General features: G+C 35.0%; 1 protein-coding gene across 1 annotated transcript in view; it reads right to left on the bottom strand.

Moving 5' to 3' along the window:
* LOC123307794 (nuclear hormone receptor FTZ-F1) overlaps positions 1 to 26,608 on the bottom strand; it is a 163,706-nt gene that overhangs the window by 67,827 nt on the left and 69,271 nt on the right. Inside the window, exon 2 of the mRNA XM_044890242.1 lies at positions 5,989 to 6,075. Within this exon, the coding sequence (XP_044746177.1) occupies positions 5,989 to 6,075 (87 nt within the window). The remainder of the gene's footprint in view (positions 1 to 5,988; positions 6,076 to 26,608) is intronic.

The raw sequence follows: 26,608 nt of genomic DNA, 5'->3' as shown, positions 1-26,608 counted from the left end.
TTTTACCACATAGCACAATTATGGAAATGTTTTCTTTGTAACCTTGTCCTTCGTAGCGTTTAGGAGTACAAGAAGCTGTTTCAATGATTTGAAGCAAGTACAAAACTTTGATGATGAAAATGTCGAGGTGAAATAAAAAAAAACGAAGAGTCGGGGAGTTCTTGCTCACTATGGGGGTTGTAAAATGGGGAAGAAAGCCTATGTACAGGTTATTCCAAATTGCTTGATTTTGGGTGAAAACACCTGTCGGAGGTTGGCAATTTCTGGAATTTTATTTCTCAGCGCTTCTTCGGTAAGCCGAGCGTCTGACGAAAAGTCAGGGGACGCAATAAAATTCGGACTTCCTGAGCTGTTCATTCCACCCCAATAAAATCTAACTGTCCAAGTCGAAATGGGGCCATCATCCCTTAGCGGCACGTAAGAAGTCACAAAAAGTCCCGATGTCAGCTGACCCATAAAGTGCACTTATTCGTCGCATAAACATGGGACTTTATTATTCGGTCGCTTTCTCGAAAATGTTATTAGACATCATAAACTGTTCAACTTTCTTCGGAATGTTGTGAAATGTGTCCACAGGTAATTTCTGGTGGGACTTTCGAATTGCCAATAAGTAAAAACGTGTACGCAAAATGCGTAGCAGCGTTTCGATTGATGATACTCGTTTGTGGGAGGATATGGTGTCGTCATTAAGACGGAATTTGTTAACTTAGCCACCTAAACTGAATTAGAAATACACCTACAAGTGTTGCTGTTTAAGCGGTTATGTAATGTCTATCTATCTACATAGTTCTAGATACATCAATATAAGGAGTAGGTGCAAAACTATTTTCGTCGTTTTCTATTGAAAATTCTGAATTTGTTGTGAGACGACAATAGATACAGGTTTTCACATTGAAAAAGAAACACAGTTACTTTCTACAGTTGCTTGAATAACTTTTGAGTTTTTGACCAATTTCGATAATTTATTGATATGTTGCTAAAGGTGCCTACAGATTACTCTGACGTGACGTGGACCCACGTCATAATGCGCATGATTCAAAAATCTAACAAAGGAGTTTGCGCGAACGCGTTCAAATTGATATGACCTGACGTTGGACGTGCATTCCTACGTCAGAACAATTTGAACGTTTCCGCGCAAAATCCTTTGTTAGACTTTTTAATGATGCGCATTGAGCGTGGGCCCTCATCACGTCAGAGTAATCTGTAGTCTTAAGTCTTTCATATGCATCATGTCCTGATATCAATTTTTGAAACAGAATACAGGCTGGTATGAAGCGCCATAAAGTTAGCACCTGAAAATTAATTTTTAATTTTTTCTCAGAAACCGGACAACTCACAGAATTCAAATCGAACAAACATTCTATGGCAGCAAGGAAGCCATCAAAAAAAATTTGGTGATGTCCTATACAGGATCTTCAACTCGTACAAATATTTCAACAGTAGATTCTTGAGGTCAAAACACTCTTTTCCTCTACCATTTTTTTCGATTCGGCCCTGATAAAAGGATATAGCCATTTTAAGTTTTCATAATGAGCTGTGATACCCCCAGAAATACAAATCTAAATCTCTGACACTACACATCTGCGGATCTTCTAAAAAGAGTTGCATTCGGTCAAAGTACCCAATTTTTCGAATTTCACAGATATTTTTTATTTTTAAACATCAAATTACTCGAAAATGGCACGTTATATGAGAAATTATGAAGAATACTTCTATTTTACAAAACGTTCAAATATTCATTAGATAGCATCCAACTCAGTTTCAAGAGTAGGGTTCTTTAAAGTTTTGGTATTTTTACTTGAAAGACGTGGATGATATCTTGTATTCGAAAAAGATTTATCAAATATATAAAAAACTATATTTCGAAATTCAATTTATTCGATATAACCGTTTGTGAGATAGAACTGAAAATAACATTTTTTTCTGGTTTTTCAACAGCCTGTAACTTTCAAACCGAGCTGATCGCAAAAAATGAACCTCAAGAATCTACTGTTAAAATATTAGGTAGATTTAAGTTCGAACACCCCAAAGGAATGTCTGTTCAATTTCATTTCTCCCAGTTTTCTGGTTTCTGAGTTTTCTGAAAATTAATTTCCGGGTGTCAAGCAGGGGCTGCTCATAACAAATTATACTAACAAGAAATCACCCCTTTAATTTATTCAAAACTGTTCATTTACACCCTGTATATGCAAATTTTTGGAAAAGTACATCGACAATGTCACTGCATCGAATATTTAATCGAAATATGAAATAAATCAATAAAACTATTATCAGGTATTTGGATTATCTATTTCACCACTCGACCACTCCCTATTCAATCATTACACCTTACGATAACATGGATGATAATATGAACCCAAACTTATATGAAATAAAGTTTCATAAACACTAAAGTAAAATATATTTTTCTCAAATGAAAAAACAATCCAATCGAAACAACAAAGTATAGGGACATCAAGACATCCGAAAAAATATAAGAGTAAATCATGGATTAGTGAATGCAGTTTTTAAATGCAGATTCAGAAAGTATTGCTCTTCCTTAAGTACTTATTTGACAAATCATCGCATTCAAATTTTGTAAACGCCATCTGGAAGGAAGTAGAGTTCAATATTCACAATTTGTTAATTTTGGATTTTCACTTGAGAGCTCAGAAATTGTGAAAATGTCACTGAAAGTATCTCCAAACTCTCGAAGGCATAGTCGATTCACCGCCTTCACAGGAAAATGTCTAGCAATATAGAAACAAGAAAAGAAAATAATTGAAATAATGAATGATATCGTTTATTTCCGGTTCGAGCAGCTTAAGCATTTCCGAAATATTCGTTAAAATTCGCTTCGAGTTGTTAATTATCTATTTCCTGTAGAAGGTGCATTGCTATCGGTAATTTCGGAATGCTGAACAGTTGTCTCTTTTTCGGTGAAAAAAATTCTTAATCCAGAAATCCACTTTTGTTAACATAAAAAACTACCTCCCGTTATAATATGTATGACTTCTACTGGTTATTCCAAAAGAAAAATAGATCAATAAATGAAAGAATAAACTTCATATAGCATGAACAAAGCTATCCTTCGATTTGAATGGATTTTAATGACGATATGTTTACGATTTTTAATATATATTTTGTTCGTTCAAAAAAAAAAAAAGATTTTAGTAAATTCCACCCGTTTCTTGTACCAAATTTGATCAAGTTATATGAAGTTATTTCGGGTAAAATCCAGGAAAATGCATGAACTCATATCTTTTTCTTGACTTTCTTAAACATTTCATGCCTTCAGAGTTTTCGTTTTCGTTCTTTCAAATGATATTGGAAAATATATTGGTAAGCATATAACCGAAGCAGATAAAACAGACATTTCCTTCGATATATCCGCGAAGTGAAAATAATCTCAACAAACAAACCTTAATCACTGACAAGTCAATATTTGATCGAATAGCCGAAAAAAATTGCTACAGTAGATAACTCGACGAATTTTGGTGAAAAAATCGAGTAATTGAAGTCATCACAGATATACGGTAGGTTCGGATGACTTGGGACAGTCCTGTAACTTGGGACAATTACCCATCTTACAGATTTCTTTGTTTCTTACCATTTGTGAGTGAAGGGACAAACTTATAAGATTGTGTAGCGTCTTTTCGGTTAGTTTAACAATTAATTCCTGTTGAGTTTGCCGTGACCAGAGCGTTTGAATTAACAGAAAAAATTAACGAATTCAGAAGAGTAAAAGCGCGTTTTTTATGGCCCTTATACTTTCTAGTGTCCTGTACATGTGTTTCACTCTGTGCATGTGAAATTTTTTCTTCTGGATACGTGGGATATTAGATATGTCATGAAAAAAGGTTGTTTACAAATCAAACGGCAACACGGATCTCATTCCTTTATTTTGTTGTTTCATAGGGGGACAATGCCGAATAGAAACAAGCGGCGCATTGGCAGCAGGAAATATGCCGAATTTTCGCAGGATATTATTATTTACGTTATTTCTACAAAGAAATCACCAAAGAAAGAAAAAAATCAAAGTTCCCTTGTTTTGTTTATTTTTTTTACATTTGAGTTGCAATATATTTACTTTCGCTGTAATAGGGGTTTATCGTTTAATTTCCTTATCGAATTTCAACTATATAATCACAAATTCTAATTTTTCAAAACTATACACCGTCCCAAGTCACCTATTTCATTCGAGAGTTGAGAAATCAATAGATTTCAACTTGCCCCAAGCCTCCTAAATCGGTGGGTGACTTGGGACAAGTATATTTTATTTTTTCAAAATTCATATCCGAATTCTGAAGCATTGTATACAGGATGTCCCAAAACTAGTAAATCAAATACTATCGAATGACACCAACATTAGTTGAGCGAAAATGTACCGTTTCTGAAAAAACCTAACCTAGAGTTGCCGATTTTCGAACTATTTTTTCAATCACAAGGCCAATTTGTGATTAAGGATAGCGTTTTTCTCCCATATTATCACCCATGTAGAAGTAGTTTATTCTGAGTAATAAAAATCATATAGAAAAAAACAATTGTTTTAATTTACATTTACTTAGGTTATCGATTTACTACTTAAAATAATTTCAATTAGGGGAGATGAAACAATAATCTTAGTTCAATATAATTTAAAATCGATATCCTTTTTCACAAACTGGCCCTGTGATTAAGAAAAATAGTTCGAAAATCGGCAACTTGAGGTATTTTAATAAAATTCTGATTATTTTGGACACGGTACATTTTCGTTGAACTAATGTTGGTATCATTCGACAATATTTGGTCTACTCTATCGTGGTGTGACGTTTGATTCACTAGTTTTGGGACAGCCTGTATATCGTAATCAATAGTCTGAGTCATTAAGCATATTCGAACCTCTTTTTCAGATAAAAATAGGTCATCGTTTTGAAAATATGACAAGTTGATTTCAACAATCGTGCCAAGTCACCCGAAACTACGGTATCCATATTGATTCAGTATCTACTCTCGTATAGGCTATAAAACACTCTACCTCTGAGTGATACACGAAATCACGACTGTTTTCAATTCACGAATTTCATACAAATAATGAATTAAAAATCAATTTCACTCCAGGAGTATCTATTGCCACACTTGATTGTCACACTCATATTTCCCAATATAAAAGTGCCAAATTACCAGTACGACATTATTAAATACCAGTAATTTTCCAATTTTCGCGTTGAAATAATCGAAGACCGCCAGTCTCCCATAGAAAAAAAATCGACACAATTGCAGCATCCCATTAAGGTCTAATATTCAAATTGACGTAAATTTCGACAACTGCCAAACAATGAGATATAACGAATGGAATATCTTCATTTCCTGCAAATTACATTCGTTATTAAGCATTGTTTCGACATTGAATGATATAAATATATCACCTTAACTAGAATGCTTCGCCAGGCTTGCATTTTATCTTGGCAGTTTGATCTTTGTCTAACAGGTGTATATCGGCAATGTTTACCTACTCTGTACATAAAAAACTGACCTGCTTTCGAATAAAAAACGGAATGGTGTAGAAATTATTCCAATTGGAAATATTTGCTAAAATATTCCCGACAAACTTTAATTCTATTCATTTGAGTTTCAGTACAGATGGAAGTTGTTTTTTTTAAATCTTGTGAAGGATAGGATATCTACTAATATTACTGACAATTAAACGGATCCCTAAGTGATCACAATTCTTTTTGTCAGATCCGCACTACCTTTGATGTTAAAGATGATGTATCTAACAATTTAGGTTTCAAAATCGTGTGATAATATCGATAAGAAATGAGGATATGGATGAAGAATAAAAAAGCACTGGGGAAATGTTAGTTGAAACACAATTTCTGGGAATATCTGAATTATTGATAGAAAAGGATTATTTACCGGAATACCCTGAGGATTTTCATCGACTTAGCTGATAAAAATTATTATTGTTATCGATATGAATGATACGTGTAAAATATGATAATTTCATGTGAACATGACCATACATACCTATAATTTTTTCTACACTTTTCGGTTCATCCGTTTCAGGGCTAAGAACGTACATTTCCAAGAAGTTATCCGGTTTTTTATCCAAACCTGTGGAAGTAAATACGTTTTCTTTAATAATAATAATTATTCTGAAAAAATAATAATTTTCAGTGAGAAATAATCTCCAATTTGAAGAAAAGTGATGTGGGGTAAATGAAGAGAAGTCCAAGAAATGTTGAGTTACCTATTCATGTTTTTCTCTTTAATATGTAATAAAATTGTTTTTGTTTAACTCATCCGATGTTGATAGAGTTCTCACAGTCCCAAAAAGGATTCTACACTTGATGTTCAATATTGCAACTCGAATTTTAATACAGACCTTTTGTACCAGAATATTTTGACTATTGAGTAAATATTTATTTTCAGGTGCTCTTCATTTGTTTCGAAAAGGGAAAGAAAAACCATTCAACACAGTTTTCAGTATTGGGAATTCCAAACAAGCGATAAACCCCCTAGTGTGAACTTTTGTAAATAAAGAATTAATAAACTTTTGTTTGTTTACATCGAGGAACGGAAAATATTTTGGTGTTTCAATAGGAGTTTCCATAAAAAATAAATCTTAATTTGTGGAAAATATCTTCATCTATCTCGTGACAATAGGGAAAGCTCAGTGAAGTTTCCATAATTTGCATCCTTTGGCAAATCTTCGAGTACGACTTTCTTGTGAAGATGTCAGTTTTTACTATTTCCCACGATGAAATGAACGTTTAGTCGATGTTTGAGGACATATGTATCTCGTCCTAATGGTATGGTGAAGTTTTTGTACAATTCAAATTGGTTACGAAAAATAGAAGGTGAATTTACTAACTTGGGATATATATCCTCAAAATGAAAGGATTCACACAAAAAACGAATCTGCTTCCCCCAGAAAGGACTTTTTCCACCAAGTTAGTCGATATATACATATGAATTTCGATAACATTCATTTAGAACATCATTTCTGATTTCCAGTTATACTTGGACAAGTTTTTTTAGCATCAATGTTGCAATTTTAGCCATTGTACACAATGGAGAAGACAAAATATCATAGTTTTGGCCCTCATATAATCAATTCCCTTATATTATGATCGTATAAAGAGTCAAAATTTACAAAATATTACTCTCTTTCATCTGATTCAGAACATAGTCGAAATGTTTTTCTTAAATATTAATATTTCATGACATTTGTTGACCTAAGATTGATTGATAACACACTTGAATCCAGTATCGACAACCAATCTTAAAAATTGAGAAAAAACAACTACAGACTGAGAAAAAAAGATTTATTTGACGAAAATCTCAAAATCTCCTTTAAAAATGACAATGACTGCATTAACTGTCAACACCATGTCGCTGCAATCTACATTTGAATTCCCAATTTCAATTACCTATAGGGTAAATGAAAACAGAATGAAATCCAAACACCGGAGATACTCCAGAGAATTAAATATATAACGATCCTTTTAAACTTGACTCATACAAAGGTTCTAATATAAGAGAAATATGGTGTGAAAGTTTGCTTTCGAATTAAAAAATTGCTACTTATAGGTAATTCTATCAATTTTGGCAAAAGCAATATAAAAATTGACAACCGGGAAAGAAATATATAACTCATCTCATATGGCTTGTAGCTCATTATATATTTCCAACATTTACCATCCAAGCTTCAATGCATTTATTATTAGTATATTGGAATTCAGGCATCTTGAAACAATAGAATGGGCGAAATAGCCTTTTCTTTTTATTCCAATTAGGCTTCTTCATAGTTCTTTTTTATGAGTAAAATACAACATTAAAACATTTCAAGACAAGGGCAAAACTCGATGGAATTGAATGGCAGCTCTCAGTATATAAAAGATAAACAAAAATGGATGGCACATTTTTATTTTAATTTTCAAAAGATAGATGAGAGCCAAAATTTCATCTACCGTAAAACGGGGTTACTTTGAACCACGTGGCTACTTTGAACAAAAAATAAATTTCGTTATATTGACTCATATTGAAATAATCATTAGGTTTAGCGACATCTAGTTTTCACCACTCAATTCGTCACACATTTAAGAATGGTATGTCAACACTGGTATGAAACTTATTTCTATGAAGTAGGCAATCTCGGCATTTCATTTCTAATCTAAAAAAGTAACGTTCGAAAAGGTGTGCAAACTTCTGTTGCTGCAGCCGTAAGTATTCACACTAAATGTTCACAAAATATATTTGCTACAACAATACATTTTCATAGCAGAGCTATATTGAAACAATTTGAAATATTTCAACTTACTTTTTTTGTATGAATTTTTTATTACAACAATGAGGTTAGACATCGTTTTCGGGGTTACTTTGAACCGTGTTCAATGAAGCCCTAGCACGTGATCAATGAAGCCCCAGCTCTATTATTATCTTGCTGAAAATGGTCCGCTCTTATAAAAGAACAATTGGAGCAAGAAAATAAGCCAACTTTACACCAGAAGCCTTAGAGACAGCTCTAAGTGAAATAAAATCAAAACAGAAGTCTTTGCGTGAAGCGTCCTCGTTTTATGTAAATTGTGTATTTCTGTTGAATAAATTTTTTTTTCTTTCGAAAACAAGAAGTTTCTAGTTTTGAAGTGTTCAAAGAAACCTTATCTGTGGAGTTACATTGAAATTGCATGGTTTCATTATATGCTTTCAAAGTAACCCCGACTGCGGGGTTACTTTGAACAGCCACAAATTAATTAAAAAAAAAATGTTATTGATCGTTTTGAGATCTCATTTTTTTGTCATTAGAAAGGACGAACTGACGCCCGTAACATATATTTTTTTGGAATTTTTCATTCACTGCCTTACTGGAGATATATAGATTCAAAACAAAAAACCGTTCAAAGTAACCCCATTTTACGGTATCTATCTTCTTTTATTTTCAAATTTCAAGCGAAAAATCATTTTTTGCACCTTTGAATTGGTGCCTCTACCTCGTAAAGTTTCAGTTATAGATATCGAAAAACGAATATAACATTCTATAGTCACTTAATTTTATAGAATTCAGTGGCGTAATCAAAGAATTTTTCAGTACACCATCTGATATAATCGTAGAAGTAGAAGTTACGTTATATCACTCAAGTGGTAAGCTGGAAAATTCACCCTCTACTTGCCTTTAAAGTTTCATGAATATCATCCTCTTCATCTTAGAGATATTTAAAATTATTTATAACAACAATAGATCGGAATTTTAGAGAATTTTAAATTCCCAGTGTTTTCAAAGTGCCCCATCTAGATAAAGCAGATACCCTTCCAAAGTGCCCCAAATTGGTATACCCTGTACTTCATTTTCCCCCATCTGATGGACCTCGTGATGAAAGACTGTGATCGCCCATTCCAGGTCCGTTTTCGCCCCTAAACTTGTAGTCTCCGTCTTCCAAGATCTCGAAAACTTCCAATTTCATTAGGACCCCATTCAATCCGCACCACCCCCCGGAAATATTCAATCCCCTCATCCGCAGACCCTCTCATTAGGAGGAACAAGGACCGAAACCGGGTCAAACGGGAGGCGGAAAATTCAGGTCACCTAGTTTCTCAGCCAACAGATATGTATTTACTTCCAAAACAACAAATAAACTCAGCTCAATTCTATCTTCATATTACCGCGAGTAAAAAACATCCTGCATTATTTATACCACCCCGATATGCCGCTGTTAAGGCATCTTAATCCCGTCGAAGATTGATAACACCGGCCTTATTTCGGGATTTTTGGCGTGTGAACGTTCGCTGAGAAACAGACGCGTAGTATGAGGTAATTATTGTTATGGGAACGTTAAAGAGTCTCAGTCATGTTCGTTTTGAGGCGTCTTGTTAGCAAAACATCGAAATGCACTTTGAGCGGAAAAATTATGTGTTTTGGTGCATCGCAATCGCGACCGATTTACTACGTTGTGGTAAATCAGATTTTCTTTAAAAAAATACAGGCTGAAGAAAAAATTATGAAGAAAGATTGTTCAAGTTAGACTTATTTTATTCTGCCCTATGAAACGTTATAGTTGGGAGCTCAAAGGGAAATTCGAGATTCACTCCAGAGTGTCAGATTAATATGTGGAGATACCCTGGACCCTGTAGAATACCTCTACCAAAAATTAGAACTGTGTATATACTAGGCATTGTTTAGGACAGCCTATCAGAATAGTAAAAAAAAAACGATCATTGTACATACTCGAGCGTGTCAAATTGAGATATACATATGTGGTTAATTATACGAGGATATATTGAAAAATTTTTAGCCTACTATAGAACCAAACAAAATTTCAATGTCAAAATATTTTATTCAACATATTCTCCTCTTAATTGGATACATTCATTACAGCGAACCTGCAACGTCTCTAGACCTTACAAAAATAATGTTTCTTCTTGCTCTGCAAACCAGACCTCTTCAACTTTCATTACCTCCTCATTGGAAGAAAATTTACGACCTTTTAAATTTTTTTCAGTTGAGGAAAGAGATGATAGTCGGATGGAGCCAAATCTGGTAAAAGAGTAGGGTGTTCTAGTAATTCAAACCCTAAATCACGAATTTTTTGCATGGCAGCATGAGATTTGTGTGCAGGGGCGTTGTCCTGCAAAATCAAAACACCTTTGGATAGCTTTCCGCGTCTTTTCTCTTTAATTTTTTCCCGTAGATTGGTCAGTAATGCCGAATAGTAATCTCCGGTTATTGTCCTACCCTTATCCAACAAATCAATCATGATTACTGCATGGCAATCCCAAAAACTGAAGCAGGAACTTTTCCAGCAAATTTTTGGACACGAAACTTCTTAGGTCTTGGAGAACCAGAGTGTCGCCATTCCATCGATTGTTGCTTCGTTTCTGGATCGTAGAAATGTACCCAAGTCTCATCCATAATAACAATTCGGTTTAAAAAGTCTACATAGTTTTCAAATCGAGCACAGATCGAATGCGATACTTCTACCCTTGCACACTTTTGGTCAACATTCAAACATTTGGGGATGCATTTTGCAGCAATGCAATCCAATTGTCGTGAACTATATGATGAATGCGTTCGTATGAAATATCCAGTGCTTCAGATATCTGTTTCAGCCCAATTCGACGGTCTGATAAAATCATGTCATGAACTGCATCGATATTTTCGGGGACTGACACAGAAACTGGCCTTCTCGATCGGTCATCATCTTCAATGGAAAATTTACCTCTTTTGAAGCTTGCAGTCCAATTTGTCACGGTCGCATACGGAGGACATTGATCACCAAGGGTATGAAACATATCTTCGTAAACCTGCTTACCTCTTAACCCTTTTAAATACAGGTACTTGATGATGGCTCGATACTCCAGTTTTTCGATTTTCACAATTTCGGTGGACATCTTCGTTCTTTTAATTTATTGCGTAACTCTGGTTTACTTTTGTGACCTCAAACTTCACACTGACACTGATGAAATATTGTTCGTTGCTATGGTAACGCAATATTTCTAGAAAGTTTGTGATGCGTGGGCTTTCAAAAAAGTTCTATTTTTGTTCTTTTAATATCCTACTGTATACGTCCCACGCATTAAAATGTTAGGTGGCTTTTCATTTAAAGAACTACAAGTAAACCGTTCGTTCCCAGACATCGAAAGGAATATTGAACTAAATGTCAGGCTTTCCATGTGTGTTCTTCAATTACTCAGCTTTATTTCAGTTGCGAAATTCATCAGGCACCCTATTCGCAACAGATTCGATACAAAAAACCCATTAAATCGAACATAACTCCTCAAACTCATTATATTCACATGTGCAGAAATGTCAGGATACACTTTATCGACTTCCCATCAACTGACTCCAAAGATCTTCATTGAATTTATGGTATTGGGTTTAATTTCACATCAGCCGTGATGGATCCCGATGCCGTAGTGAATTTTTAATGAAAATTTTCGGACGAAAGTGATCGTCGTTAAATTTTTATTGACCCGCGAAAAGAGTTGTTTTTAGGTAGGCAGGAGAACGAAACTCAGCCGCAACATAACGTCACATAATGTAATATTTAAATACATATGTATATACATAATAGCAGATGATGCACGAACCAGTTTGCCTGATGTCCTAGTTTTGACGGACTCGAATCTAATCGATATACAGAGTGAGGAAAAAGTAACGCACGGAAGTCATATATGTTTCGAGGAAGATAACATCATTTTTTTATTCACAACTTCCTGGCAGTTTTTGATTAGAATAGTAGCTGCCGGTCATCCTTCATTACTGTATAAATATTCAATGCATTTGCACTATAAAAAATGAATAGGTCATAAGGAGGAAACAGATGTGACCTAAACAAATTAATTTTGCTTCCGAATATGAAAACTTTGGAATCATTTCTTCACTATTTCCTATTTTTTTCCATACATAATTTGAAAAGCACGAAAAAATTGTTTTTTCCAACGACAATTTCATCACAATGATCGAGAGCAGAAATTCTTCATTCTACTGTATTCTATAGAGGGTTAGTCTTTGACTCATACAAATATCTTAACAGTACATTCTTAAGGTCGAAAGAAACACTTTTTTCCCTTACCATTTTTCCCGAATCGCCTCGGTTTAAAATATACAGGCTGTTGAGAGAGAGAGAGAGAGAGAGAGAGAAAATTTATTGCTATAGCAAATGGCTAACGACTTGCGTCTTACTGCCAGTATTAGGTACATTTCATTGTATATTACAATTCATTCTGAATCTTAATACAATTATACACTGTTTAGTAAAAAAAAAAAAAAAAAATTCATATATTATATGCATATAAACTACAGCCGACGATGGCTGTCATTTGAAATCTTTAATTGTTGAGAACCATAAAAAAAGTTAATTTTTAGTTTTATCTCACAGGTGGTTTTATCGAGAGAAATGAATTTCGGAATAAAGTTTTTCATTTATTTGATTAATCTTTTGCGATATCTCACACGTCTTCCAGTTTTCTCATTATGACCATTACGTACCATGAAAATACCAAAAATTCAAGAATCTAACTCTTGAAACTAAGTTGGACGCTATTTAATGAATATTTGTACGTTTTGTAAAATAAAGTATTCTTCATATTTTTTGGTATTATGCGCTGTTTTCGAGCAATTTTGAAATTTGAAAAATTGGGTAGGTACCTTGGCTGAATACAATTCGAAATATCCACAGATGTGTATTATCAGAGTTTTAGCTAGTTATTCTGAAAGTAATTTTGTCTTTCCAGGGGTGGCACAGCACATTATGAAAACTTTAAAATGGCTTTATCTTTTTATCATGGCCGAATCGGAGAAAATGGTATGGAAAAAAAGGGTTTTTACTGTTGAAATATTTGTATGAGTCAAAGGCTCACCCCGTATACTGTAATAAACATACCAAGTCGAACGCACTTGTTAAAAACTTTCAGGGTTTGTTTACCTTTTTCTGAATAAATAAATAAATAAAAATAAATGTTGTTGTCTAATTTCATAAATATTCCGTTCATTTGTGCGTTCACTCCGAAAAACTGAATAGATCGTAAAGTGAGGCTGCTGTCGCCTAAACAAATAATAATACTCGTAATAATACGATTTAACCAGTCGATGGAATCTTGCAGTTTTGCAGAAAAACCTTTTGGTAAAATAAGGAATAAACTATTCCCAACTTGTTGACGATTTCCAAGTCCAAGTTATTCTCATTATTTTTTGGGAAACATTGTTAGTAAGCATTCAATGATAATATACATGGTGACTCATAAGTGTTGGGACATATAGTAAGTAGTAGTAAGTAAAGGATCAAAATATAGCGATAGGACTAAATATGCCTCGAAAAGCTTTTACTGTGGGAAAAACACACAGGGGGTTAAAGTGGAACGACCATAGATTTCAATGTAACAGCAAAAATAATTCACCTGGCGAAATAACCACTGCAACATTTTTATGGCATTCGAAAGCATACTTTTCATGAATTAAATGAAATTGAAATTTCCTTTTGAGACAAAGTCTTTAATTGCGTTTTTCTCGAAAACAGTTCCCTAAGGAACACAAAGAGCCCTTCCGCACCTACCTGCTTCCACCACTGCCCGAGCAGTGAAATTCGTGGATCGGCCCTGCCACCCCTATTATATACAGGATGTCTGTAAACAAATGCGAAGGACTTAGAGGATTTTTCGATGGAAATAAGCAGGGGTAGTTCCTATAAATTTTTTTCGAAATCGACCTCCCTTCTAAGATACAGCCTTTGGAAGGCGATGACGAGTTGACAGTTTTTAATTTTTTTTACGGTTCTAAAAAACACTGAGTCATAAAACTCACACAGTTTTCTAGATCTCATAACTTTAATATTAGGGGTTGAAAATAATAACCTCTTATGATTTTCCTTCCAAAGATTGTTTTCCTGGGATAGATTTTCGAAAAATAAACTTCTCTCATGGTTTTCCATTGGATTCTGGAGAAAAAAAGTCTCCAGCAAAATTTGCAAAGCTTCTCTTGGAATAAATGAAAACTAAAAAGCAGTTCTGATCACTGTTCATTCCATTTCATGGTATAAGTGTTCCAAAGAATGACTACCTCCAGCTAAAATACATGCATCAACTGTCTGCCTCATATACCTTCGTATACTGCTTGTAAGTTTTTATTTATTCCGAGAAAAGTATCAATTGTATCGAAATTTTGCAAGAGACTTTTTTTCTCCACAATTGAATGAGAAACCATAAAAAAATTTAATTTTTTGAAAATCTATGCCATGAAAACAATTATTGAAGAAAAATCATAAGGGATTCTTATTTTCAACCCCTAATAATGAAGTTATGAGATCTAAAAAAATTGTGTGAGTAACATCTACTTAGTGCTTCATATTATGTATAGTTTTATGACTCAGTATTTTTTAGAACCCGTAAAAAAAATTAAAAACTGTCAATTCGTCATCGCCTTCCAAAGGCTGTATCTTGGAAGGGAGGTCGATTTCGAAAAAAATTTATAGGAACTACCCCTACTTATTTTCATCGACGAATCATCTCCCTAAGACGCATTTGTTTACAGACACCCTGTATATTCCGCAGTCAAAAAAGGCATCACTAAATCATAATGTAAGATACCGTGTCAGGCCCACACCTACCGCCCAAATCACACCTAATCCACAATTATCCCGATGCGATTTATTCCAATTAATCCGTCATCGACTATCTTGTTGCCAAACAGACGAGATTTACGTGACCAGACACAAGTTTACGCGCTGCATCGGTTAAGTAGGCTATTCGATGAAAGTGAATCGTGAAATTGAGACTGTTATTGTTTTACTTTCGTTCGTAAAAAGTGAATCTGTAAACGTCTGGTCTGGAGAAATTACCACACGATTTCGTCAATGGTAATGGGACAGCTCACACTCGCACTTTCTGAAGGCGATGAGGCAATAGGCCGCGTTGCCAAATCGTTTACGGTATTCGTGACATCGAGGAAAATGTCGAATTGCTAAATATTTGAGTTCGTGATCTACTACTTACAAGAGGAATGCTGTAAAAATTCACTAGGTTATTTTGTTAATTTCAGTAAAACTAATGTCAGGTGTAGTCACGAGTTCAATGAGCGTTTTTTGGAAGCTTTCCAATTTGAATTATTAGGGTGTTGGTTAAACGGAGGTTCAACTCAACAAGAGTTTCACAAATTGTAGTTAGTAGAGCGTGGAATCGCTACCGTTCTAGTGGAAGTGATGCATATACTCAAGGGGTTGGGTTGGAAGAGCAAGAGCTACAACCGTCTTACAAGATCGGTTAATACGATTAACTGCACGACGAAAGTTGCATTGTTGTATTTTATAGATTAATGATGTTAACACTGTGAAATAATATCTGCATCTTGAATTGTTCCAGCTGGCCTAATGAAGGGAAACGCCGAAATAGATCTTAATAGAGTATTTTGACATATACAGGGTATTAATATTTAAGAGGTACAAACGAGAAGAAGAGATTCCTTGAGTAATTCCATGAAAAAAAGTCCCATACGATTCGTTTTCGAGATACAGTGTGCTAAAGTTAGATTTTCTCTTATAGAATCTACAATTCACAAGATATTCAACTAAAATTTGGCACAAATATTATAGTTGATAATTCGCACCACGTGACATGGCAATTTCGATAGCAAATCTACAGGGTGATATTCTTTCTGGAACACAGTCTCCTGTATTCCTCCGAGAACTTTTTTTGGTGTGCCATTGTTAATTTGGAAACTGTAAAAAGAAGCTTTGTTGTTATAATAAACTTTATGGTCTCTTGTAGTTCTGTCGTATCGGCCACCGATTTCGACAAAAAAATTTTGAAGGATTCTCCTGAAACCCTCAGAAAAATCCAGTTTTTGCTGAATGAATTCATTATTAGTTTTCATGCCAAATTTCAGTTGAATATCTTGTGAAGTGAAAATAGTCTGACATTTTTCCGAATTGGAAGAAGTATCAGGAAAGTTTAAAGTCCTAATATCATTCAAATAAGAATGTTCACTATTTTTCACTATCGATATTGACAAAGTTTCCCCTACTTACAGATAGAACTGTTTGAGATTCAACAGACCCATTTAAAATTCAAAAGAAAAATTCGGTAGTGTTCGTAAATTCGATTTTTATTTTTTGCCTGTTCAATTTGGAGAAAGGAGAAAATTTGCCTCCAGAATCTTTTCAATGTTTGGAAGTACCTACAAATGTGAACAATCATTTTCTTGATCTTTCTTGATCAACGGACAAAAGATGTCAAATATCTGGTAAAAATTGTTATTCGATAAATAAACCATTTTAATCAATAGCCATCGCCATAGCTGTCTCGATAGTTGCTAACATGAGTATGCCTGTAAGAGGTGTTGGATTAAGATTCAGATTTGATGGAGGCCTGTGTAACCTGAAGCGCCTCAGAGCAAAAACCCGAACAAAGTTTATCACAGAACTTCAATATGCAGACGACTGCACACTTATCTCTAGCAGCTCAGAGGATCTACAGATAATGTTGGACACCTATAAACATATATACGAAGCTTTAGGTTTTAGATTCAATATTAACAAAACCAAAATCCTGGTAAGTCCGCCAGAAAGCCTTCAAACAGATATCAGCCTGGATGATGAAACACTAGAACAGGTCGAGCAGTTCAAATACTTGGGAAGCTTCATAAATACTGGGGCTAACCTGGACACGGAAATACACAACCGTATCAGTTCGGCATCACGGGCATTCTGGAAGCTAAAGGAAACAGTGTTTCAAAATCACGATCTCAATCTGAAGACCAAGACAGCTGTTTACAAAGCAGTGGTCCTCCTAACGCTTCTGTACGGAAGCGAAAGCTGGACGCCCTACAGGCCACATATTAAACAGCTTGAACAAACGCAACAACGTCATCTAAGACAGATAATGCACATCAGATGGTTCCACAAAGTTTCGAATGCAGAAGTTTTGCAACGTGGGAGTTGTACAACAATTGAGACTCAAGTAACGAGGGCCCATACTCAGTTGGAGCGGCCACTCTGAGGATGCAAGACACAAGACTCCCCAAAATGCCTCTGTATGGCGAATTCACAGAGGGAGCTCAGAAACCAGGAGGACAGTATAAGCGGTTTAAAGATATATTACATCAATCCCTAAAATTAGTTAATGCCAATCATAACTGGGAACAACTAGAGTTAAACAGATCACAGTGGAGGTCTTTGGTCCCAGCGGCTGCCAGATCTGGTTGATGACTATCCATGCCGGGAGTGTGGAAGGATCTGTTGGTCACGGTTGGGCCTCTTCAGTCACTGGAGGGCACACAGTCGCAACTATCCCTAAGAAATTGTAAATTTGATCGCACCAATAGTTTTGTAGTCTTTTTATAGATTCATTCTCAGTAATGGGATACAGCAATGAATGAATGAATGAATAAGAAGTATCTGCTTTGGAGGCTCTACTTCTTCCAGTTCATCCTAATGGGTTAGTTTATGTAATCCGACAGCTGGAAGCTAGTAAGGAATAGGAAGAGATGCAACAGGTGGATTCCGAATATAAAAGACATGGTTGATACGAAATAGGCAGATAAATATCAGATAACTGTTGCTCCAACCCATGTCACTGCTACACACTGAGCCCATTCCAAATCCGGCAAGAATTGGATGGCGTTCTGCATGGTGAAACATTGCAGAACCGGCAACGCGGCCGATTTATGTGCGTGATGTCATAACCGCCTGGTTGCCGAAGAGCTGCGTGCCATTTAAGTGTTGAGCTTGTGTAACCGCATTATACAGCAAGCTGACACCATTCCCATTCTTCTGCCGCCCCCCCGCAGTCGGTCGAGATGCAATGGCTTGCTAGATGGTCGTGCTCCGGACCTCGATGGGTCCCCACCGATGTGCTTTTCATCATGGTTCTGCACTTCCACAACGAACAATGGGTACGAAATGGAAACTAGTCCAAGATCAAGTCTACTCTTGAGGTTTATCGCTAAGACGCAAAAAAACTGCTATTAGCGGAACAGCAGGAAACAATTTCGAATAGATCCGAGAGCGAGAAAGCGAAATCAAGGATGTTTTACGAGGAGCGATCGTTAAATGCTCGCACTTCGTACGAGATTTAGCTCGTTGATCTCCAACAAAGTGCCAGTTGGCTGTCATCCAACTGAAAGCTGGGTTTGGAGAACCTCTATTCTATGCCCTTCGTACATAAGACCTCTCTCTATCTTACAGACAGAGAAACAAGCTGTCTACACATTGCTTAGGATGACTAAACAGAAACCAAAGAGGTGCCATCTACATAACAACGGACAGCCAAGACAATCTGATGGTCTTTGATCCACACTTATTTCTGCTGATATACGAGGATGTATTGAGAAATTCTTAGCCTACTATAGAACCAAACAAAATTTCAATGTCAAAATATTTTATTACTCAACATATTCTCCTCTTAATTGAATACATTTATCATAGTGAACCTGTAACGTATCTAGACCTTTGAAAAAAAATGATTCTTCTTGCTCTGCAAACCAGACCTCCACAGCTTTTATTACCTCTTCGTTGGAAGAAAATTCACGACCATTTAAACTTTTTTTCAGTCGAGGAAAAAGATGATAGTCGGATGGAGCCAAATCTGGTGAATAAGGGGGATGTTCTAATAATTCAAACCCTTAATGAAGATGAATGAATGAATGAAGACATGAGATTTGTGTGCAGGGGCGTTGTCCTGCAAAAACAAAACACTTTTGGATAGCTTTCCGCGTCTTTTCTCTTCAAATTTTTCCCGTATAGTGGTCCAGTAATGTCGAATAGTAATCACCAGTTATTGTTCTACCCTTATCCAAAAATCAATCATGATTACTCTATGGCAATCACAAAAAGAAAGAACTTTTCCAGCAGATTTTTGGACACGAAAATTCTTAGGTCTTGGAGAACCAGAGTGTCGCAATTCCATCAATTGTTGCTTTGTTTCTGGATCGTAGAAATGTACCCAAATCTCATCCATAGTAACAATTCGGTTTAAGAAGTCTACATCGTTTTCAAATCGAGCACAGATCGAACGCGATGCTTCTACTCTTGCACGCTTTTGGTCAACATTCAAACATTTGGGGATCCATTTTGCAGCAATTTTTGTCGTGTCCAAATTGAAGTGAACTATATGATGAACGCGTTCATATAAAATATTCAGTGCTTCAGTCAGATATCCCTTTTAGCCCAATTCGACGGACTGATAACTGCATCGATATTTTTGGGGACTGACACTAGCCAGAACAGAAACTAGCCTTCCCGATCGGTCATCATCTTCAATGGAAAATTTACCTCTTTTGAAGCTTGCAGTCCAATTTTTCACGGTCGCATACGAAGGACATTGATCACCAAGGGTATTAAGCATATCTTCGTAAATCGGCTTACCTCTTAACGCTTTTAAATACAGGTACTTGATGATGGCTCGATACTCCAATTTTTCGATTTACACAATTTCGGTGGACATCTTCTTTCTTTTAATTTATTGAGTAACTCTGGTTTACATTTTTGACCTCAAACTTCACACTGACACTTCTAATGAGTAATTGTTCGTTGCTATGGTAACGCAACATTTTTTTATGCATGGAACTGGTCTAGGCTAACTAGATCTCTCCCTATACAGGGTGTTTCAAAAAATGATGACCCCGTCTCTGGGATAGGTATAAAACTGAAAAATAATTGGAGTTTGCTTCTAAAATGTTCGTAACGCCATCCGTATTCTAGATAAAGTGAGTTGAAGAAAAAAAAATTATCAAACAAGAAAAGAAAACCCTGAATCCCAATTTTTTACCAAATATTCATCGGTTTTACCGATGAGGACTCATGGAGGGTCTCATATACGCAACAGAAAACTTTTTATTCACATAATGCATACTAATTGGATATATAAGTTTCCAAAACATATTCAATGTTGCCAGTTTTTTTGCCAAAATCGTGAAAAATCTGTATGAATTTTTTTCTTCAACGCTCTTTATCTTGAAAACGGATGGCGTTAACAGAATTTTTCACAAAGCAAGCCCCAATTATTTTTCAGTTTACTACCTATCCTAGAGACGGGGTCACCTCTTTTGAAACACCCCCTGCATATTTCTCTTGCAATACCAAAAAATATTAGACTCTCTTCAAATTCTATCCTCTGATTTTCGTTAGAAATTAAGCTCTTTTTCCAATTTAATCCAAGCCCAGCAAAAGAATGCGTGGCAAACGATATTATTAACATTTCAACATGAAACGAGAGGTTAAAGGTCCGATTGAATTCAACTTCCTTCGACTCCAGCAATGTTCAACGAGCAATGAAATTAAGGACACTCCTTATAAACAGGAGATATTCGATAAGAAAACGAGGGGTCCTTTAACGTTAGCTAATAGTTCATTATTGCCATTCTTGTCTATAATTGTAATCGTATGGCACGGAATTGATCTCGCATAACCTAAAAAACAACGACTTAAGTTCAATATTATTCATGGAGAATGGGCTATTTTCCTAAACTTCAAAATATATGTCATTAAAATCCTTATAACTCAAATATATGGAAATGATTTTTGACAAAAATTACCAAAATTTAGTAGAGGCAATCTACATCACAAGCTTGTAAACTCCATTCACTTTTATTTTAGCACTCGGTTGGTCATGGAAATTTGACACATTTCACTCTGTATAGTACGAAAATGTGGGGTTATGAAGTTTGTCAAAACATTTTTGGGTTTTAAATCAACGCTATGTTGCCCGTTCTAGGAAAAAGTTTCTGTTATTACGTATTTTATCACAATGTCGAATCTTTTCGGAAAATATGTGACGAACATAATTGAAGTTTATATAAACTGATTGAAGGCATACCAAATCCAGTTATTTGCATGGAAAATACAAGAGATCAGTATAATATCATAATATGCACTAGCTTGAGGAGAGTTCGTTATCTTCGAGGGGTGAACCGGTCGTGAATTGTGGTGTACACATTGCAGGAATTGTCATGAATTGAATTGAATTGCCAAGAATTGTTGAGAATTGTCATGAATTGCCAGGAATTGTGGTGAATTGTCAAGAATTGTTGTGAATTGCCAAGAATTGTGTGAATTATCAGGAATTGTTGAGAATTGTCTTGAATTGTGGAGAATGGGCTATTTTTCTAAATTTCGAAATCTAAGAATTTTTATAACTCAAATACATATATCGAAATTTATTTTTTTCGAATCACCTTGGACTGATAAATATCAAGTTTGGTGATCACATTCAACAAGAAAAACAAACAATGACACGAAATGTCATCGGTTTTAAGAGGGTATAGAACATGGATATGATAAGGTATACAATTCAGAAATTTTTTTTGTAATATGTGGATATTTCGGTGGTTATGGAATTCCATATTTTCTTGATCGGTTTCACTGGTGTCGAATTGACAAAAATTACTAGACTGTAGTAAGGGCATTCTACGTCACACGCTTTTACACAATCGAAGGTTTATTAAGTTTCGAAGGGTGTATATCTGAATTTTGAAGCGAATCTCTTACGTGTTGGATAACTAATGGAAATGGGTTTCCATAAATAATTTGAATTCGATTTTGGAGTTTTAGGAATCTTGCCCATCGTCGTAAATTATAAAGAATTGTTCTGAACTATTAATTTCCGTGAATTGTTCGAAAATTCTCATGAATTGTCTGGAATTGTTATGAATTGCAATACATTTTCTAATTGTTGGGCGATTCGCTGTCTTGCAATTCACAGGTGTCCAACCTGTCCAACTATTAGGAAGCAGAAAGGGAGGTATGCATTTATGTATATGGACATGTATATAGTCATATACATGTAGACATGTATATAGTCGCATGCCGGCGCAATAGTGCAAACTCTGAGTTTAATTTCTGTATTCTGTGATTTGAATTAAAGTGATATAAGATTGAGCAGGTAAGAATTATACAACATCTAATTTTTTCATTATTTCTTATTGATACACAATAATTTCCTATGGGTGTGAAGCCAGGTTTCTTTCACCCACAGTTACAATCTGTCAACGCCGCGCTCTGAGGATAACTGTATTGTTCAGTATACAATTCTTACAGTTCTGAAAAAGATATTAATGCTCATTTTAGGATTTGAGTTTCTCTTGAAAAAAGAATGAGATATGGTGCAGTCGGATATTATTCATACCTTGATTTATACCAATGAAAATTATTGCTAGGAACAGTCATCAAAGCTCATTGTCAGCCCGTACGGGGGCCTGGAGGGATTCAAAGTTGAAAATTTCAAATTTTCTCGAGACATGTGCATTCTTGAGAATATAGTAAATTGGTCCGATATAACATTTTACATCATAAACAGTCTTCAAAACACATTGTTAACCTGTACAGGGACTATTCACCAACAAGATTCCATTGAGAGAATTGGTCCCGGTCTCTTTGCGTTCAATAGCAGGTACCTGAAATGATTCCTTTGGTTGAAACCGTTTTATTACTCTATTGGGAATAACCCATTAAAATCATTGTTAAGAACGGGCGTTCTTTGTTCAATGCATATCATATAATTTTGGTTATTTCAACCTCATTTTTAACACTTTATAATTTCTCAGAAGATGTTAATTCGAAATGTCGGTCTATATCGGTATATCGATTGCAATAATGTCAATTATATATTCACAGCTTCTTCCCTCTCAACCTGACAAAGATCATTGGGAGGTTCATCTAAGACTTGTCTAATGTTTCAAATAATTTTTATGACATGCCCCATTATATTCAAAATAAAAAATTTATCTTGTTGTATTTTGATATTTTATTCACGCTGTTCTATTCAACTGAATATTCAAATATATAAATCATATATTTCGGTCATACCATTTGTTATCAATAGAGCTTTAGTAATGTAATAAGGTTCGCGTTGAATGAATTCCTAAATATGTAGGTACACACTAAGGATCACCGAGTTGGGCAATTCGGAGAGGGATATATTTTTAGTTGATTAATCAGTAAAGATGAATTAATAATATTAATAATTGTTTTCAGCACACAAAAAGTAGACATAGACATAGATATTTCAGCACGTGTGTCGAATCTCTTGATGGTTATTCTGTAAGCTCTTTGTTATTCCATATAAATTGAACGAACAACTTTCATGAGAACACAATCTTGATTTCAACGCACCATGTTTTTGAAACCTGGTAAGTTGTGTTATTATTTTGTAGTACTTCACATACTTTCATAATATTCCATAAAATAACTCGACATCGAGCTCGACATGTTGATGTATGATTTAAAATTAATAGCTTGCACAGTAACCATTTTTTTCAACTACTCGATCAATTTGCGTTTGATAGAAGGTACTGATTCAAAAGATTCCACCTAGAAGTATTTCTTCGCTTCATAAAATTTTATAACTCAATTTGGAAAAACCTACAAAAATTGTCGTTACGAACTAGTACGCTCTGTTGTATTCAATATTAGGGTTGCCCGGGGTTGCCCATTTTGACCAAAAAGATTTTATGCACAGAATAACTCTAGAGCCATTTGCTGAAGGAATTTTAAAAAATTTACCTGAAAGTATTTTTTCGGATCATACAATTTTATACCTCAATTTGGAAAAATCCAAAATTGTCGTTATGGAAGGGAATGCTCTTATCCTATATTAGGTCGTTTTCACAACATTTTATTCAGTTGAATTTCAACGTTGTTTGAATCAGCCTCGGAATCAGCATACCTCGCAGAAGACTTACCCTTGTAGAACTCGAAATTTCCTGCTTGCTAGTGATAAGAGTGATCGTAGATAATAAAGTGATAAATAACACCGGATCGAACTAAACGAAGAATATTGAAAAAACCATATATTTGTGAGTATTCCATTTAATTGTTGTCTTTCATGAATATTATTGGATATTATTATTATTTGCATTGTCCGTATATTTTCAGTTCCTTATAATGAATTGACATTCATATTTATAATGACGAAATTATGCCTTATATAGAGCAAACAAATCTCCAAAGTCAATCTGAAATTTGAAATTTTCAAGTTCGAATTCCTCGAGGAATTCCTTCAGGCCCAGCAATAGTTCTCATTGATATTAATAATATCCGACTGCACCATATCTCATTCTTTTTCCAATAGAAACTCAAATCCTAAAACGTGCATTGATATATTTCTTAGACCTGTAATAGTTTAAGATCCCGCTGCAAATCTGTATACTGAACAATACAGTTCTCCTCAGAGCGGGCGTTGCCAGATTGTAACCGTGGACGAAAGAAAGCGTGGCTGGTTTCACACCCGTTAATTTCCTGATGCTTTTATTATTATTCATTTCATTTCGCAAAATGTGAGGTAATGTTTGAATTTTGGAGGCAGTCACATATTGTTGATTATCATAATCATGAAAAATAAATTAGTTTCTTAATTTTTACCTGGGTTGGAGAGGCTGTTAGATTTGCTGTCGGTTTTGATGAAAATTACTTACAAACCTTCCCGAGCTCCAATAGAAAGACATGAGGTTTAGAAAAACCATAAAATGTACATCAATTTCGACAATTAAATTTTTCCCTCGATTTTCTCATTCTGGTTTTCGAGAATATGAAGAAAAGGGAGAGAGAAAAGAAATTTGTATCAATTATAAAGGCCAATTTTATTTTTATCGAGATTTTCATCAAACCTCAGTCGCCTTTGTTCCCACCATGCACATTATATCGCTCGTGATATTGTTACAAGTATTGTTATAATTCAACCAGATATTTTGGAATCCTAAGAATATTAATAATAATTCCGTTTCTTTCATGAAACCCCTCTCCCACAAAATTGTGGATATGGTTTTCAAATTCTGTCCAATAAATTGAAACATACATCTCGCATACATGCTACGAGTTTTTGAGTAACATGAATAATAACAAGATATTGGGGTTTACAGCCCAATGAATTCCGAGATGGACTTTACCACAAGACTAGAAGACTGTTCCGGAAACGAGAAAAATGAAGATTTCTTCAATGAAATTGAGATTGCGACAAAAGTTGCGATTCCCAAGGAATTGAAAAACATCCTCAAGTTCAATGGCTTGCTAAGCGACGGTTTATTATCGAGGATGACAGATGCAGATTTAGATGACATGGAAGAATTTGCCAGAAATCAGTTACATCAGTTGATTCAAGATAGTGATTTGGAAAACTATTACGGCGTTTTTAAACGAGATCCTTCGAAATTCAAATTTTTGGTCGGACATAGAAAAACTTTCCATTTAATTGTGGACTTTTTCAAAAAGAAGATGAAGGAGGAAAGTCAAACTTCGGTTGATATCAAAAAGTCATATATACAATTGAAACAAAAAAGAAAGGTGACGAAGATTATAGAACACTCGACCGATCATTCGGATCTGAAAAATGAAGATAGTCTACAAACAAATCTGGATCTACTTGAAGAAAATAAAATATCTGACATAATAAGAAACTGGATTCAGGGAAAGGTTGATAAGAATAAGTGGAAAAGTCTGAAGCCTCAATTAGAAGATATAACTGTAAAACTGACTGATGATCGAACAGGAGAGAAATGCTTTATAAAATGTTTTTGTGGAATAGTTATAGCAATAAGCAAATTCGGGAACAAGAAAGGAAGATGGATATATTCGAATTTCCATTCCCATATGTCCAAACATTTGAATGATCCGACCTCTGATCCGAGAAGAAATGAAAAAAGGACACACGTCAAACAAGTTTACTAACCAATTTCGTATCTATTTCGAATGAAATGAAGAGCAAAGAAAGCACAATAAATATAATAGAAAACAAAATCATTAACACCCCTAATTCCGAAGGACTGCAATTTAAACATTCAATTGGAGATGTAGAACCTTGTGCAGGACATAGGGAACTAAACTCGGAACCACATTTTCGAACATTTCAGATGCCAGCTCGGATGCTAGAACTAAACGAGGAAACAGAAATACACGAAAATATCACGGAGAATAGAGCAAACTCGGCAGCAGAATACACTGAAGACAACCCTAGAAAAAACGTGGAAAAACAGTCAAAAAAGGAAACTTCGGAGGAAACCTCAGAAGAAACAGAACATAACCTGGAAGAAGCAGGGGTCCTGACCGAAACAAATATCACGAAATGGAAAAGTGTGAAATATCAACGTTCCGAAAGACTCAATAGAAGAAGAGAACACTTATCCCAGAAAGACCAGATGAAAATAAAGGATTATTTCAAAATTATAGAA

The sequence above is a fragment of the Coccinella septempunctata genome, chromosome 1 (assembly GCF_907165205.1).
Source record: "Coccinella septempunctata chromosome 1, icCocSept1.1, whole genome shotgun sequence".
Lineage (NCBI taxonomy): Eukaryota > Metazoa > Arthropoda > Insecta > Coleoptera > Coccinellidae > Coccinella > Coccinella septempunctata.
The sequence above is the reverse complement of the archived record's forward strand: the minus strand, read 5'-3'. Positions and strand labels throughout refer to the sequence as shown.